The 16,812-nt window shown below is 46.6% G+C and overlaps 1 protein-coding gene across 1 annotated transcript in view; it reads right to left on the bottom strand.

Moving 5' to 3' along the window:
* The window catches only part of Dock2 (dedicator of cytokinesis 2), a 400,319-nt gene that overhangs the window by 39,751 nt on the left and 343,756 nt on the right, over positions 1–16,812 (bottom strand). Inside the window, exons 34-36 of the mRNA XM_075941339.1 lie at positions 9,155–9,240; positions 3,836–3,992; positions 2,150–2,190 (exon numbers count right to left, since the gene is read on the bottom strand). Of these exons, the coding sequence (XP_075797454.1) occupies positions 2,150–2,190; positions 3,836–3,992; positions 9,155–9,240 (284 nt within the window). The remainder of the gene's footprint in view (positions 1–2,149; positions 2,191–3,835; positions 3,993–9,154; positions 9,241–16,812) is intronic.

Genomic DNA, 16,812 nt, shown 5'->3' with positions numbered 1-16,812 from the left:
CCCACGAGGTGACAACTGGAATGAGGGTACAATGTTGTACCCTCTGAGCTTTTCAGGAAAAAGAGCTGCTGATTTTTATAAGGTCTCTAGATTTATAAATGTTGGCAACCAATTAAAAGTGTTTAAATACTATACCTGCCAAACAGAGCAGGCTTCCAGAACATCCGTTGCCTCTCTGCAATGCCTGGAGTAGGCAATATGGCGTCTTTCCTAGATTAACACAGGCCCCAGTCCCCGAGCCTGTGGGGGTCTGGGACTTACCATCTGTTCTTCTGAAGTGGAAAAAAGGGGGAAGAATATGGGAAAAGGAAAGTCTGTACAAGGCATGTAGCCTAGTCTTCCATCTCATCCTTAGAGCAGAAGGCAGAACTTTTTTTTTTTTAAACAGAGAAGAACCATAATAAGGACTGGAGTAAGCCATCCCAAAAGGCTGCTCTGGCCCTGCAGACCCCAAAGCTTCATGTGTTACAAAGCTCAGGGAATCCTGTGAAGTGATTTTTTCCCCCTCAGTCCAACCAGACTAAAGTAAGAACCTAAAAGAAATAAAATAAGAACCTAGCTGTGGTGGTAAGAGCAGAGTGAGTTTAGACGTAGGGGCTCAGCTTTTGACAGAATGTGCTGGGGCTGTGGACACACAGGAAGGAACAGAGAGGCCGGTGGCCAAGAACCCTTTGTTGCTATTTATTATAGAAAAATGTTGGAAACTGTGGAACTGTTCAACAATACAGGATTGGCTATGTAAATGACAGCATGTTCTAGAAAGGAAATTTTATGGTTTCATTACAAATGATGCTGAAACGTATCTTGTCAGGTTAAAAAAAACAAGGAATAAATTATTAGCAATATAACTCTATGCAGAAATAGCACGTGCACAGGATTAGTTGTATGTATAAGCACATAGCCTGAAAATATGTATGTATTTTAGAAACTTACTTTATGTTTTATTTTGCTTGTCTGTATTTTATGAAGTTTTTGTTTTGATTTAAAAAAGTCTGTTATTTTTATAATGGGTAAAAAATAACAGTAATATAGGTTCTTTACATGAAAAATATGAGATTCTGAGAAAATTGACAAAGGAGTATTTTTGCTCCAGGCTGATGTCCTCAGAAAAGCTTCTCAAGATAAACTGAAATATCTAGTAAACGCCTTGAAGGAAGGGAACATCACGTCATGTGGTATTTTTTTCCCTTCCGTTCATTTATTTTTTTCCTACCATATCTACTTTGTGTGTGCACATGTATACGAAATGTGTGTAGAAGGGTGTGCATGTGTCACAGCACATGTGTGTGGACATGTGTATGATATGTGTGTAGAAGGGTGTGCATTGTCACAGCACATGTGTGTGGACATGTGTATGATATATGTGCAGAATGGTGTGCATGTGTCACAGCACATGTGTGTGGACATGTGTATGATATGTGTGCAGAAGGGTGTGCATGTGTCACAGCACATGTGTGTGGACATGTGTATGATATGTGTGTAGAAGGGTGGACATGTGTCACAGCACATGTGTGTGGACATGTGTATGATATGTGTGCAGAAGGGTGGACATGTGTCACAGCACATGTGTGTATATATGTGTATGATATGTGTGCAGAATGGTATACATGTATCACAGCACATGTGTGTATATATGTGTATGATATGTGTGCAGAATGGTATACATGTGTCACAGCCCATGTGTGAAGGTCACAGTACAACCTGAGAGAACCAGTTCTCTGTTTCCCCTGTGTAGGTCCCAGGGATGGACTCGGGTCTTCAAGGACATGGAAGCAAGCACCTCTACCTGCGGAGCCATCTCACCACACATGTTTCTTCCCTTCAAAGCAAGCTAGCCAAGGGCTCACCAAGTGCCTGAACTAAGGAGGATTTCCCATGCTGTCCCATGGCAGAAGCAGATGAGTACCCAGCTCACATGACATGGTAAGGAACATGCATAGAGGAGGACACCAGGCAGGCTGAGCGCTCCAGGCACTCAGCGTCCAGTTTTGAGGGGATGGCCATAGAACAGACAGTGCCACCAAGTCTTGGGAAATTGAGAGGAAGGTGCTAAGAAGCCGAGTTTAAATACTGCATCAGAGACAGCAGGAGCAGCAATGGATACCGAGCAGAGAGGTTCACAGGCCGAGGTTTATGATAACAAACTTACCTTATGTACATCTCCTCCCGGTTGTTATCTTTGTAGAAATTCTAGTTGGAGAGAGAGAGAAAAAAACAAAAGACAGCATTGAGTGCTTTACTTTGTAGGGCTGTGGAGAAAGAGCATATGACAATGGGGATGAGAAAAACATGGCTGTTTACCATCTGGGAACCCCCGGCGGGAGTGAGAAGTTCACTTTGCTGAATGCACCCAACAGCCTCATTGGGAGGCTTGGCTCTGCAAGTCACTTCCCTGACTGTAAAGGGACAGAGCAAGTGTCTCAGTCATCACATATTAGGGGATGCAGCGAGCTGTTTGCTGGGCTGAGTGGCAGGCTGCCAAGCCCGGGACGGTCTGCTTTAAAGGGCAGCCTGGCTTAAATGCAGACACTCGAGAGCCTACCCTAATTCTGACGGCACAGAACCTTCTGGAGTTATGCGATTTCATAGCTAAAGCACTTAAACTTGACAGTGTCCAGGAGACGATACCCCAGTGCCAGCTTAGATGCTATTTTTTTTGTTTGTTTAAAATTTGCCTTTTGTTGTTTTTGCTTTTTTTAGGTGGTCTCACTATGTAGCTCCAAGCTGGTCTCCAGTGCATCATCTTCCCATGCTAGCCTCCCGGGATTACAGGTATACTCCACCAAGCCTGGTTCTTAGGAGCTGTTTATTTGTTTTAACTTCTGTGTCTGTGTGTGTGTGTATCACATGTGAGTCAGGGTCCATAGGAGCCATAAGAGGGTGTCAGACCCCATAGAGCTGACGTTACAGGCAGTTGTGTACAGCCTAACATGGTTGTTGGGAACTGAACTTGGGTCTTCTGGAAGAGCAACAAGTGCTCTTAACTGCTGAGCCGTCTTCCCAGTTAGTGGTTGTTTAGAATGGTAGTTGCCCTGGGCTCTGCCACTGGAGGTCCTAGTCTTGTGACAATTGAAAACAAGTCCTTACAGATTTTGAGCCAACCTAACAGCCTCTTGTGGGATATGAGCATCCATGTGTTCCTGAGGCCTAGGGAAGAGCAGGTGACTTGTCCCAGGTTGTCCCAGGCCGTGCAGCCAGTATCCACCTGCATGACCTCTCCTGACAGCAGCAGTTCTGTTTAGATATCCCTGTCCCAGGCACACATCCTGGCTTGGCTGATGATGACCAGTTTCTTCAACCATCCCCCGACCTCCCTTAGAGAGAAACTGGAAAACCCCTTCTCCTCCGCTCTTTATGTAAATCGAGCCTGGCAGAGTTATTAGCATTGAATTCCTTTCTGCTGTAGTCAGGACTTTTAAAGTCCCTTTGGCATTCTGAAAAATCAATGGCAATATCTAAGCTGTTACAAAAGAGCCCACATCAGATAGGGAGGGGCCACCCAACGGGGCTGGAGGGGCTGGGTTTGTTTTCAGAGCTTCGGGAGTGGCAGGTGGCACACGTAAAATGCCCTAGCTGTAATGCTATCTTCCTTCTGTGGGGTAGAAGAGGTCCTTAAAGGAGATCTGTGTGCCTTCCGCTTCAAGTATAATGAAACTAAGGCACAGAAAGCCTCAAGCCACAGAGCACAGATGCTGAGCTGGGATCTTAACTGCCTTTGTCTGGGTTCCACAGCAGTTAGCCCCGCTTCTCTTCCAGGAGCAGAAGTGAGACCCAAGCTTAGCCCGCAGTAGGAGACGGATCCAGCTTGGTCCAAGGGGACCTGGCAGACACTCACCAGCAGGTTCACTGTGCAGCTCATGCGGTTGTCTTTGCTTTCATCTGTCATCACTCCCCGGTAATCCAGTAGCTTCTCCAGCAGCCCTTTGACCAAGCTCACAAAGTTCTCCACCGACTTGGCAATGGTCGGGTGCTCTGCGGTGCACTCCATCAGGCTGTGGGGACAGAGGGGTGCTGAGTGCACACTCACAAACTGTGTGGTTGTCATCGAATGCAACACTACACAAGTGGCCAATGAACTCAAGCTCAAGGTTGGCATAGTTTCTTCACCCCAAAACTAATTCATGCATACAACACAACAAATATTCCTTTACGATAAGAATGGGAAAAAATAAAAATAAATTCTTATGCAACCAGTTGTGTGTGGGTGTGGGATAGTTACATTTACACCCACACTAGGGGAATGCCAGGGTGACTATCTTGGGTAGTGAATTCACACTAGGAGTATGGCAGGGTGACTATCTTGGGTAGTGATTTCACAACAAGAATTTCTAGGAACACTTTATACGTGTATATCCTCTGATTCAACAACTCTACTTCATGGGGTCTGCCCTTTAGGAGTCTGTCTGTACTACAGAAATATTTCCAGAACTATGCCAGAATATATTTATAGGGTTTTGAAAGTGTATCAGAGAGTGAAACAGCTGGAGCCATCAGAAGTGTTCATCAGCCAGAAAATGGTTAAGTAAACTGAGGTATTTTCATGCAACACGGTTCTATTAAGTCATTAAAAACTATTAGGAAATAAATCAGTATTGACATAAAAAGCTCTATAAAATACACGGCTAAATGAGATGTGTAATTATCCAAACAAGTTTATTTCTATGTATTTAATTGTTTCAGAAGTGACCATGTCCCCAGTGCTGCTCTTAGCACCATAAAAAGATGAGCTCCTCTAATGGGTCGTCATGATCTAATGAGACCGGACACTTATGCACAGGGCTACCAAGGGATGGCGAGGTACCTAACCTGCTCAACATCACACAGTTGGTAAATATCAATAGCCTGGCTCTAGCATCCCTGTCTCAATCATCCAATACTATGTGTGTGAACCTACCAGCCACTGAGTTGTGGTCCCTTCTGGTCAGGGACCTAGGTAAAAACAGAGAAACGCTTTGTTTTCTACTTAAGTATAGGAGTGTTGGCTGGGGGAAAAAAATCTTCACAAAATCAATATAAAATGTTTACCTGTGCCATCCCTAAAGCACTTATCAGCTGCTAAATGCTGTCCTAGGCACGGTGTGGTGTAGAGGGTGACAGCAAGTCTGCAGAGTACTGTGCCCTGCAAGTTGGGGTGACAGATGAACGAGCTGAGCTTGGGACAGGGACAGCTACTCTTAATCACATGTGCCGTGATCCCTTGAGAAAGTCTCACGGGAATTTTCAACAACTAGATATTCTTCCTCCCCCGTTACAGAAGAGGAAATTAAGACAGAGGAAGGCTCAAAGGACAGCTGGAAGTTTGGGTGGTGGCCTTAGGAATAAAGCCAATCACTGTTGGGTTTAGGAAGAGATTTCCCCACAGACACTGCGGTCTGTTCTCGGGTGTCTGCCAGGTTTGTTTGTAGTCATTTTCCTCTGGCCAGTGCAAGTTCCCAAGAGATCCCAGGAGAAAGGAAAAATAAAAACATACAAAAAATATATAACAAAACAAGTACTTCAGAGGGTCATTTCATTCCAGAAACCATGCCACACTGCAAAGAGGTGACATCTCCAACTGCAGCTGGGATCAGGCTCATCCATCTTCTCCTGGGCAAAGCACTTGTTCCCGGCTCTCAACCAGCAATGCAAACAGCCCGGGATTTACAGCTGTCTGGTTCAGCTGCAGCTGTACCTACTTCTCTGAGAGAGCCACTCCCAGCCCTGCTCTCCACCCTGGTGACAATTCAGTCAGGCTCCGTCCAGCATTTGGTGTGGGATTCCAGGCAAAGGGCATGGAGCAAGAGTTCTCAGCCCTGCACCATGCTAGAATATCTAGGGGGAAATTTCACAAAGCCCTGCCCAGCTGATGTCAAATCTTTGGAACCTCTGAAGGCCTAGGCAGCAATGTTTTGTTTTTTGGCTCTCCAGGACACTCTAGTGTTTAGCCAGCATTGGGGACCACTTCTAGAATCATCTTTGCACACTCCAGTCTGGAAGGACAACATCCCAACCCTCTTCTACCTGAGTCTGACTCAGAATTCTGGGTTGGAGTATGAGACTCTGCTACCTAATTTCCAATGCTGTTGGGTCTTGGGCCACTCTGTAGACCCAAGGGTTTAAAAAATTTATCTTGAGTGTCTTGGTGTCTTTGGTTTTTTGGGGGTGAGGCAGGAAGGCTGCTCACACTGTGGGGGATTGGTGATCTCAGTGGTTAGATATCACTATTCCGCCTAACCACTCAACCAACCTGTATTGTTCTACAAACTGTGGGTTTGCAGGTCAAGGCCTTGGGAACTAAAACAGGTAGTTAGCATAGAAGGCCTCTAGAGGGAGGAGACACATTATTCTATCCAGTGCAAAAGGAGGTCTCCGAGGGCAGGGAGGACTGTGGACTCTAAGCCTGTAGTACCTGTGTACTGTACAAAGGCGTGTGAGAACTAGGACTCAGCCTCTCTCCATGTCTGAGCTTTGTGCCTTGATTCAGAGCTATAGCTGGCATTGGACAGGAAGCCCCGTTCTTGTCACGAAAGTAACATCTAACTTCTAAGCTGTACCGGAAGACTGGATCTGTCGGGAGAGGTTCTAAACCAGCTCAGGCCCTTGACAATAGACTAGAAGGAAGGGCCACAGGAACTGAGGTGACCACACTGGAGAAAAACGAGCAGCCCCAGGGCTTCCAAGGACTACATTACTTTCCACTTGGGCGCTAGTAACAACAGCAGCTTTATCCCCAGCGTTATCCACTGGACATCAGTAACCATGCTAATAATAAAACCAAAAGAAGTCAAGAAAGAAAAGCAAGCATGAGAAGCACCCTGCAGAACCCCCCTCCCGGCAAAACATGTAAGGGGCGGGCTATATTTACCTCTAATTTACAGGTGGAGAAACTGAGTCTCAGGGAGGACAGAAGAAGGGGCAGGGTCCAGGGTCCTTGGCCAATCTGAGGAGGCCCTGACTATGGGGTTGGCCTGATACATTTTATATGAAAATCATTCACACCTCCATCTCAGGAGGAAAATAATGAGCTGCCTTCAATTTCCCTGACTGCCAAGGACTCTTTTGATAAAGAATCACTTCAGAAAGGCTTTTGCAGACCCTGCTGGTAGTCTGAAGCCTGCCATGGGGCTCCTTCCGCTTAAAGAAATGGTAATAGCCAGAGCAAACGTGTGTATGTGTACGTGTGTGCATGTGTGTGTGGGTGTGTGTGTGCCTGCACGCACATACACATGCAGCTTCTGGTCAATATTTAGATTTTTTTCTCTCAGACCTTTAAAATAAGCACCGATTTCTGCCCCCAGAGAGTCAGATATTCTCCAACGGTTCTCCCAACTCCTGCCTAGTGGGTCAGGTTTGCAATATAGGGTGAAGAAAATTGGTGTACAGCATAAGAAAGAGCCAGGGCCAGCTGAGACCACATTTCCAGGGGGCTCCAGTGCTCCTGCTTGGCTCTCACCATGGAGATTGGGGCAGGGTGGGGACCATGTCGGTGGGCCAGAGCAAAGCCTTTTGTTTGCCATAGGTATGAAAGGCAAATATTCAAAGAAGATTGAGGAAAAAAGCCAAAAGCAGAGCCACACCAGAGCCTCAGTGAACACAGAGGACAGGAAATTGGGATGCCTGGCCATCCTCCTATGTCTCAAGAGAAGGCCTCTCAGGCAGGGCAATTACCAGGCAGCCAATGACAGGAACTGGGAGCCAGGCCGAGGGACTGGAGCACATTCATTAAACAGGTACCTGCTGTGTACCAGATGCTCCCTAATTGTTCGCTCTTCAAAGTAACCACGGGAGTGTATTGTTCCCCCTTTAGAAATGGGGATACTGAGGTCAGAGGGGTGGTGCCGTTTGCCCAGAGTCAGGCAGCTGCAAAGTGCAGGAACCAGGATTCAATGCCATGTTTCCCCTCCCCCTGAAAGATACACGTGGATTGTAAGTCCCAGAAAAAGTGCTCAATATCCTCGGTCACTATGGAAATAGAGATCAGAGCACAAGGGCCTTCAGCACGCTCTTGCCAGAGTGATTATAATTGATAGGACAGATATTAACAGGTGGCACAGGACGTGGAGGTGTGAGAGCCCTCCTGCTTGCCGGTAGAAAAGGACGTGGAGCTGTGCCTTGGCACATCTGCGGTCCCCTCCAAAGGCTAGCCATCTTTATCCTGATATTCTGATGACCTTGTGATTCTACACTAAGGTACTCTGCTTACATGCTCATAACAGAGTCAATCTAAGAACAAAGTAGATACAGCCTAAATAACTATCAGCTGGCTATCGAAAGACAAAAATGGATGAACAGTGGATCACAAAGGACCACAGTCCATGAAATATCCCTGACAGCCAATCCAGAGCCAGAAAGCAGTTGTGGCTGCATGGGGCTCAGAAAAGGGGAGTGGACTGCTACATTCAAGCACAGGTGTGTTAGGCAGGTGTGCCTGAGGAATTCAGGGCAATGAAAATCTTCTTATGTTAATTGTCATAGTGGTTGCTCGGCGCAGTAAACACACTAAGTCAGTGAGCAGTGCACGCTGGGTAGACAGCATGGTATGTGAATTATAGCTTAACATTTCTGCAAACAAAACAAAAATGTCTTGACTTCAAGTCTAGTCATGTTGAATGTTGCCTCCTGTGCAGTGCTTGCTGCTCCAGGCTTGGACACTAAGTCTTGCAGAGTCTGGTGCCTGCTCCGGCATGGACACTAAGTCTCGCAAGGTTCAGCTCTTGCTGGCACACTCTGACAATGACAATGCTTATTTCCCTGAGAATAGGAGGTCACCCAGTGAAATGTGGATACAAGACAGTAAACCTGACCAGAGATACACACAATGTAAGCTGCTCACTATCAAATCTGTCAAAAAACAGAAAAGGAAAAATGGCAGTAATTCCTCAGATCTAAAGAGGTGGTCTTCACACTGGCGGGTTCTTTTCTCTTTCTAACACAACCATGTTTCTTTTTATCCAGCCCATCCCACCAATAGCAACACAGGGCTACTTCCTAGGAAATGTGAAGTTTCCTCAAAACAAACAAACAAACAAACAAAACAACAAAAACCAGTTACTTCAGCACCATGAGATGCTGGGAGAGTCTCCCCAGGAGGACAAGCTTCTCAGGACGCTGCAGTCGGAGCCCTCCACCCTTGGCCAACCCATCACAGGCTTCTGGTCCTCCAGCCTGAACTTACATGGACTCCAGCAGCTGCATGTACTGCTCATCGCCCCGGCCTCCTTCTACCTCGTGGTCCAGCTTGAGGATGATTTCATTTTCGAACTGAAAAAGTGGATGAAGATCAACAATATCAGCATTAGGGGGCCATGTGCAGAACCAGTTGACTCATTAGGGGACCACAACTCTAGGGAGTAACTATTATCACCCATTCCCGGTGCCTGGACCCATGGATTCAAAACTGAAGAGGATTCTACTCATTCTATGAGTGTTCAGAGGATGGCAGGGAGGGACTTGGGTTGAGGGCTTGAAGATGGGGATGTGGGAAGGAGGGAGGGTGAGGGCTTCTCATACACCCTTGCATTTGAGCTTGCTTTCCATGAGTAAATAGAAGACTGGCAGGAAGTTGAAAGAAAGAGAGGGGAAGGGAATCCCAAGCACCTACAGAGGAAGGTCGCAAGGCCTTGCATCAATGGCACATGATCACGGATAGCTATTATTTCTACCCTGTATTCCTTCTCTATAGTCTGGGGATCACATCAGACCTAATGTCACTCCACGGGGCTCAGGCAGGCTAGGAATACCTCTTTCATGCCAAATATGGACACCAGGATGCAGGCCTAGCTCAGAATCAGCGAATTCCAACACTCAATGTCCCAGGAGTCATAAGACTCAAGTTGACCCAGTGATTCTAACCTGAGACTCTGTTGGAACTCTTAGCAATGACAATCTTGATGTGCAACATGGAAAGGCAATGTTGTAAGCCTGAGGTGGCTAATGGTGACAATAATGAATCTGTGATTCTGCTTGGAATCACTCCATGGAAGGAAGCAGAGAGGAGGGGTCAAGATGCCATTCTGAGTCCCTGGAAGCCTTCCTTTTTATATAAGTTGATATGTCTGAGCATGTTTACATACACACACACACAGAATGAGTGATATATATATATATATGTGTGTGTGTGTGTATATATATATATATACATATATATATATATATATGAGTTTTATTGCCTGCAGTGGAAAGATTTCTAGAAAATGCAAATAATATATAAAGCAAATAAGATATAAAGCAAATAGCAGATCTCAAGTTCTCAGGGAGTCAAGACTGCTAACAGTAGCAAAAGGCAGAGATCAGGTGAGTTGCCAGAAATCAAGTATCCTTCCAGGTCTTTTACAAATCTTGTCACATTGAAATCAGAGAATGTTTTCACCCTAGTGCCCTGTGTCAAGAAGCATTTTGCTCAGTGGGGATCATGGCTTATTTAATATACTGTCTTGACGCATCCAACTGTGTCTCTTCTACAACACTGTAACTCAAAACAGTCTGCAGTGTCTTGATACATATTCTAAAAAATGCATTCAAGCATGCATCCCACCTCTCCTCCCACTTATGGCTATGGAATGAACTTGGCACCTATAGAGAGGAAGGGGGGACCTTGGCAAAGGCCTTTGAGATAAACAGAGGCATCTGGGCTACTTGGCTTCTAATACAGCCTCTTCACACACTCCTCATAATACCCCATGAGACCTGGAAGTCAAAAGTTGCCTTTGGATGCAATAATGCATGAAGATCAGCCATGCCTGGCCTGTCACAGCCTCCAGGAAGTGTCACTTATCATTCCACATGAAGCAGGGCTGTGTCAGGCTTCAGATGAATGGTGGGAACCTTTAGAGTTTGTATTTCCTATGAGTAAAGCATGGGATCCATTGAGTCAAGATCTCGAGGGGATAAGATAATCCCCTGAATGACAACTCATATGATGCCATTGTTGCCCTGCTCAGGGTGCCAGGAGTCAATGGAAAGGCCTAGAAATCTCATCTTGGTCTAGCACAAGTACAAGGGAGTTTTCTGTAAACCGACAGTGTCTGAAGAAGGCTTTCTGAAAGAGATAAGAGGGGCCTGGGACGATGGGTAGGGTTGTGACCAATATGAAGGGAAGGGCAGTCTCCATGGGGGACTGGTTGAGCAAAGCTGTGGAGGTGGGGGTGAGGAATCTTGCTGGACCAGGGAATTCAGAGAGGAAGGGAGGAAGGGTGGGAAAAGAAGACATCCAGCCAGGCAGTCCCATGATTTGGCCTTACTTGGAGCCTTCCCATTCCTCTCTTTATAAAGGAAGGGAGGAAAGGAGCGAAAGGAGGAAGGAGGGAGACATGCTGGGGGCTATCTGGAGGGGGGTGGTCTGCAAAGGAATCCTGCCCCTTTTGGATACATCTTGGTAAGCATTTGGTCTGTATTAATTATTTCCCAACGTCAGGAGCTGGGGATGGATGTGATACTCAGAGATGTTTTCTGTATTAAGAACATAAAGAAATAAACCCCAAGATGATAAGTATAAAGAAAGGCAGGCTCTGCCGGGGACCACTGAACCTGCAACCCCCTACAGGCTTAGGCATTGAATGCTTGGTTTCCAGCAGGTGGCGCTGTTTTTGGAGGCTGTGGAACCTCAGGGAAGGTGGGCAGAGCCGGTGGAAGTAGGTCACTAGGTGTGAGCTTAGCCTTTGAGGGTGGCACAGGCTTTGGTTCGTGTCGTGTTCTTCTTCCTTGCCTATTGTGATGTGAACAGCCTCTGTAAAACAGCAGCTTGGGCTGTGTGTGTCCTCCCGTGATGGACAGAAACTGTCTAAAACCATGAGCCAGAATAAATCTTCCCAATGTTAAGTTGTTTCCACTGGGTGCTGGGGCAGTAGTGGCACAGCAATAGTGAATATAGGTTTTAGATCCTTCTTCCAATCACCTGCCATATTGAAGAACTAGAGGGTCTTTCTAGGCCTCCGTTAACTAAGCCATACCATAGCTGGCAGATATTTTCTGCAATGGCCAATGGATAAATGTCCCCAAGGGCAGGATGCTGGTAGAAAAGGACATGGAACTGTGCCTTGGTCTGTCTGCTGTCCCCCCACCCCCCAAAGGCTAGCCATCTTTATTCTTACAACCTTGCGATGCTACACTAAGGTACTATACTTGCATGTTCTTGGCAGAGTCAACCTAAGAATCTCTCTGTCACAACCGCTCAGCTCCATCCTGCAAAAGCAGCCGCAAACAGCACAGAAACTCACGGGCATGGCGACTCCCGTAAAGCTGTATTTCCAAAACAGGTGCCAGGGTGGCTGTAATTTGTCAACCCCTTGTCAACACAAAGAGCATCACCGCGGCATCCATGGCATCGCCGAGCCGTAAGGGGTAGAGGAGGTTTAGGCATAAAGCACGACAGCCGTATATAAGCTTCTATGCACCGAGAGAGCTCGCCCTGTGATTGCCAGTAATGTTGCTGTTATTGCAGCCGACTGCTACTGGAAAGTGGCTCTGGGCAAGAAACACGGCATTTTTGTCATTGTTGTCTGAGTGGTTCTCTGGGAAATGCTGGCACCGTTCCTCTCGGTGAGATGAACGGCTCTTTGCAGCGGAGCAGTGGATGGGGGTAAATAAGCACTTGTCTCAGGGTCACAAAAGAGCCTGTCGGGAGGGAAATTGCAGGGTTCTATGTAGGGGGCAGAGCCAGAGATGGCACACAGCTCCTGAGCCTTCCGGGGTGGGTTGGAAGAGTTAAGGTCTCTGACAGACACATCCTGCGCCATGTTCGGGGTTGCCTATGGCCATGGGCTTTGGCATCTGAAGAACTGCTTGAGCCATGTTTTGATATTTTTCCCTGGCCATGTGACTATGGATAAACGATCGTTCTGATGTCATCTTTTTTAATCCATCAAATGCAGGTTTGAAACAGCACTTGCTTCTTGGTAGCAGTGTTAAGAAGTTACATGTATGCAAGGCCAAGTCTGGTGTGTGGGATACAATGGATGCTCAGGAAGTGTTCACAGTGACTAGCATGGACATGTCCTTGCCCCTGACATTGTAATCTCCTGCAGTCCTTACAGCAGCGGCAGGATGGACAATGACCCTACTTTATAAATGAGGACTCGGAACCAAAGGCCCTTTGTCTTGGGTTGCAAAGGTTGGCTACGACCCTTCCCAGACATATCTGCCATGCCACTGAACAGGTCTTGCCACTGATGCAGCCATTATGCGGCAAGTAGAATGTAGTCTGTCTTCTCCAAAGATGTGAACCCCAAACATCCAGAAAGGACCCTCTCTTTTAGCTTTCCAGACTTCCTTTCCACTTCTGCTGCCCCTCCTAGCTGCTGTCCAGTTTCCCAGCTGTTTATAATCATGTTTGATAGACTGTTTTCTGATAGGAACCCTGCTCCTCTAACAGGAAGTTTAGGGACCAAGAGTGCTTTCTCGCAGTTTTGGTTCTGACTTTAATGGGGTTGGGGTGTTACACATCTGCGTGGCAGAGGGATAGCAAAGATGAAGCTGTCCATCAGCCCTAAGACTCCTTTGTTAACAAAATGCTGCTTGGTGGGTAGAGGCGGGATTAAAGGAAATTGGAGGTGATGATGGCATCTGATAAGGGAGGCCTGTGGGAACCAGGGTAGCCTTTTCTTGATCTGGTCTCTAACGGACCCCATACATCCCCCCAAGAGCTCAGCTGGCAACCTGCAATGGCAATATACCCATCATACAGGTCAGGAGACAGAACTGGAGAGACCCAGACTAGCTCAGCTCCCAGGCAGTGGGTCTCACCAGCTGCAAAACACACGAGTGTTCAGAACACATGCGTGAGTTGATCTTTGCTACACTCATAATCCAAACCATTGAAATCACCATGCCTACTCCATGCCAGGGCTCAGTCTCAGTAGAACCTGCTGAACCGGCCTCTTGATCTGCTAATTCATTCAGCAATGTTTGAGCTCCTACTGTGTACAAGCACGATGCTAGGTACTGTTACAAAAGGCTATGTTCTTCTTAGCAGGATTCTGGAATCTAGAGTATCTCTTGCTTGTTAGGGGCTTAGTACTCAGCCAGCCGGGACATAGTCTCATTCTGTAATCTTAGATGGCCGCTCCACACTTTCTAGCCCAGGGCCCCATCTTCCTTCCACAGTTACCCAGGGAGTCTCTGTTTTCTTTTTTCCACAGAGAAGTGATCTGAAAGCTAGCTAGTCTTTTGACCACAGGGCATCACTTCAGCAATGATTGGCATTCCCTAACTTTTAGAACTGTCTATTTGATGCTTCCTTGCTCTCTTGCCTTTGACTATATTGCAAAAATAAAGGTTATTTTTTTAAAAATTCACTGTTCACTGGAATGCCCTTTCCTTTGCTGGAATGCTTTCTCCTATGCTTGAGGCCATTTTCAAGAAATGTGGTTGGATGGAGGACTTGACATCTGCATTTAGTGTAGGTGCTGGGGGTTCTGGGCAGAGGGACCAGCTGTGGCCTGTAGACACTCCTGGTATAGTGTGGAGAAGGTTTACTAACAAATCTCCACACCGGTTGCGTGTTAGGACTACACCTCACTGTCAGGACACAACGAGTTTTCCTCCCACAGGGAAATGGCAGGCACCTCTTGCCATGGTGGGACCAATCCAGGGCCCCTCTTATTCACATTTCTTCCCCACCAAAAGATTCACAGAGTATACCAGGGAGGGGACATCCCATCCTAAACAATGACGGAGTCCTTAATGGTCTGGAAAGGAAGGATGCCCTTATGAAGAGAACATCCAATTGTACTTATCAGTTTGATTATGAGATTTGGGCTACAGAAGGAGACAGGACAATCTGACCTTGAGGTGGCCAAGGGATTACAAAGGAGAGAGAGAGAGAGAGAGAGAGAGAGAGAGAGAGAGAGAGAGAGAGAGAGAGAGATTTTTCTCCTGGGCTTCGCTCTCTCTTAATCCCCAGCCAACTGAACCACTCAGAGCTTATCATGCTACGCACTCCAGAGTCAAGCCTATTATAATGTTATAATACCCTTGAGCCAATCTTGGTCTCTGGAGATGAACTATGGCCCCCAGAAGCAACATAGCCTTTCCTGAAGCCTAGGCCTGAGCTATCTAGGATCTCTTTAGGCAAAGGAAGAACCCACAGAAGGACTAGGCAAGTCGTTCTAGACCAGAAAGCCTGCTATGATAGCAGAGGCCTGGGTCAGTCTCCTTTTCATCTTGTTCTCCTAGCTCCTCTGGGAAAGCTGGTTCTCTAAGAGGGGCAGGAGGTTCTCTCCTCTCAGACTGTTTGGCAATGATACTCTTAGGCTGGTTTATACTGGAGATCTCCTACATTCTAAACCCTAATCTGGGTTCTGCTCTTTTTTTCAGGAGACTATCATGGTTGCTTGGGGTCTCACCAGGGCCTTGCCTGCCTCCTTTGCAGAGGACAGCTTTCCATAGCCACTCGCTCTGAGCCCAAAGCCATGCACCTGGGCCAGTTCCTCTCCCAGCTGAGTCCCCATCAAACATTCCTGATAGTTTGCACAAGGGCACCTGCCCCATTAGTCAGTCTGATTGTCCTGTCTCTTTTGATAAGGGAGCAGCAAGGAGAAGCAATTGGGAACTATGCTTACAATGAGGTCTCAATCAGACAGCCACCAGATTTCGTTTAGCACACTGCATGCCATTAGGTACAGGGATGTTTCTTCTATACACCCACGTGCAGGACCTCTTCCAAGGTGGCTGCTGGTGGCAGGTACTGCCCTGAAGGGAAGCAGGATGGCTTTTCATATAATGTCATGTGCCTTCAGGTGTCCCCATGCTTCATAGACCCATCTTCCTTAAATGACAGTTGATCCTAAATTGTCTTCGGATACTCACTCTGGGCTCTCATCTCCAGGCTGCTCCAGTCCAAAGGATAAAGTGGAATTCTTTTCTCCATCTGCACCCCTCTGCCTGATTTCTTCTCAGGCTAACTACAAAGGGGAAATTTGTCCTTTTGGCAAGTGGGAGCTATGGGTATTCTAAAGGGGTATTCAGAGTATCTGCTTATGAAGGTACCATAGCAGCAAACTAGTCCCTGGCCCTTATGGAATCACTCTTTCCAGAGCTGGACTTGGAAGAATGATGGGCACAATAGATATGTCTTGCAAGAGTAAACTTGAGAACTCAAACAGGCCCTGTTAATCATGCAATGAGTCAGCTCTTGGTTGGTGTGCACCAGGAATCTCCAAGAGGATTACAATGCACAATGGTGCCCCCCACAGCCTTTCACTGGCAATATTTATCCTTGGAGGATATTGTGAGACCGGTGTTCCATGGAATGCTCTACAGACTGGCTTTCATTCCTTCAGCTGGTGTTTATTGGAAAATACTGGTGGGTGGATATTCAATGGGCAGAGCATGGGTTTGGGAATAATGTTGACCTGTGTATTGTAAGTTCTGCCTTGCCGTAGTCTAGATGTGTGCTTTCTGGGGCAGATAAGCATAGGGAATAGCTTAGCAGCCTGGGACTCCACTTAGTGTGAGCTATGTGCATACACCTAAGATCTCCACTTGCATGTATCATACACACACACACACACACACACACACACACACACACACACACATCCTAACAATGTACCTAGCAATCTAGGACTTCTACCTACACAACATGCATACACACTCCACACTGAAAAATGCAATGCTTCTCTGTTTCTAACAACCCTTTTGTAGATAGTTTCTTTTCAAATATATTCTCAGCTGTACCTTGGTAGGAAAGGAGGGGCTTCATCCAGACTACACTGGTTTGAGCTGCCTGCACGGGAGACAAACTGTTCTACAAGTGAACTTTGAGGGAACGATTCCTATTCACCATTTTACATCTATGCATAATTAGAAATGAGTATGATTAAAATCACATGTTTC

The sequence above is a fragment of the Microtus pennsylvanicus genome, chromosome 11, assembly GCF_037038515.1.
Source record: "Microtus pennsylvanicus isolate mMicPen1 chromosome 11, mMicPen1.hap1, whole genome shotgun sequence".
NCBI lineage: Eukaryota > Metazoa > Chordata > Mammalia > Rodentia > Cricetidae > Microtus > Microtus pennsylvanicus.
This window is presented reverse-complemented; position numbering and strand designations above follow the sequence as displayed.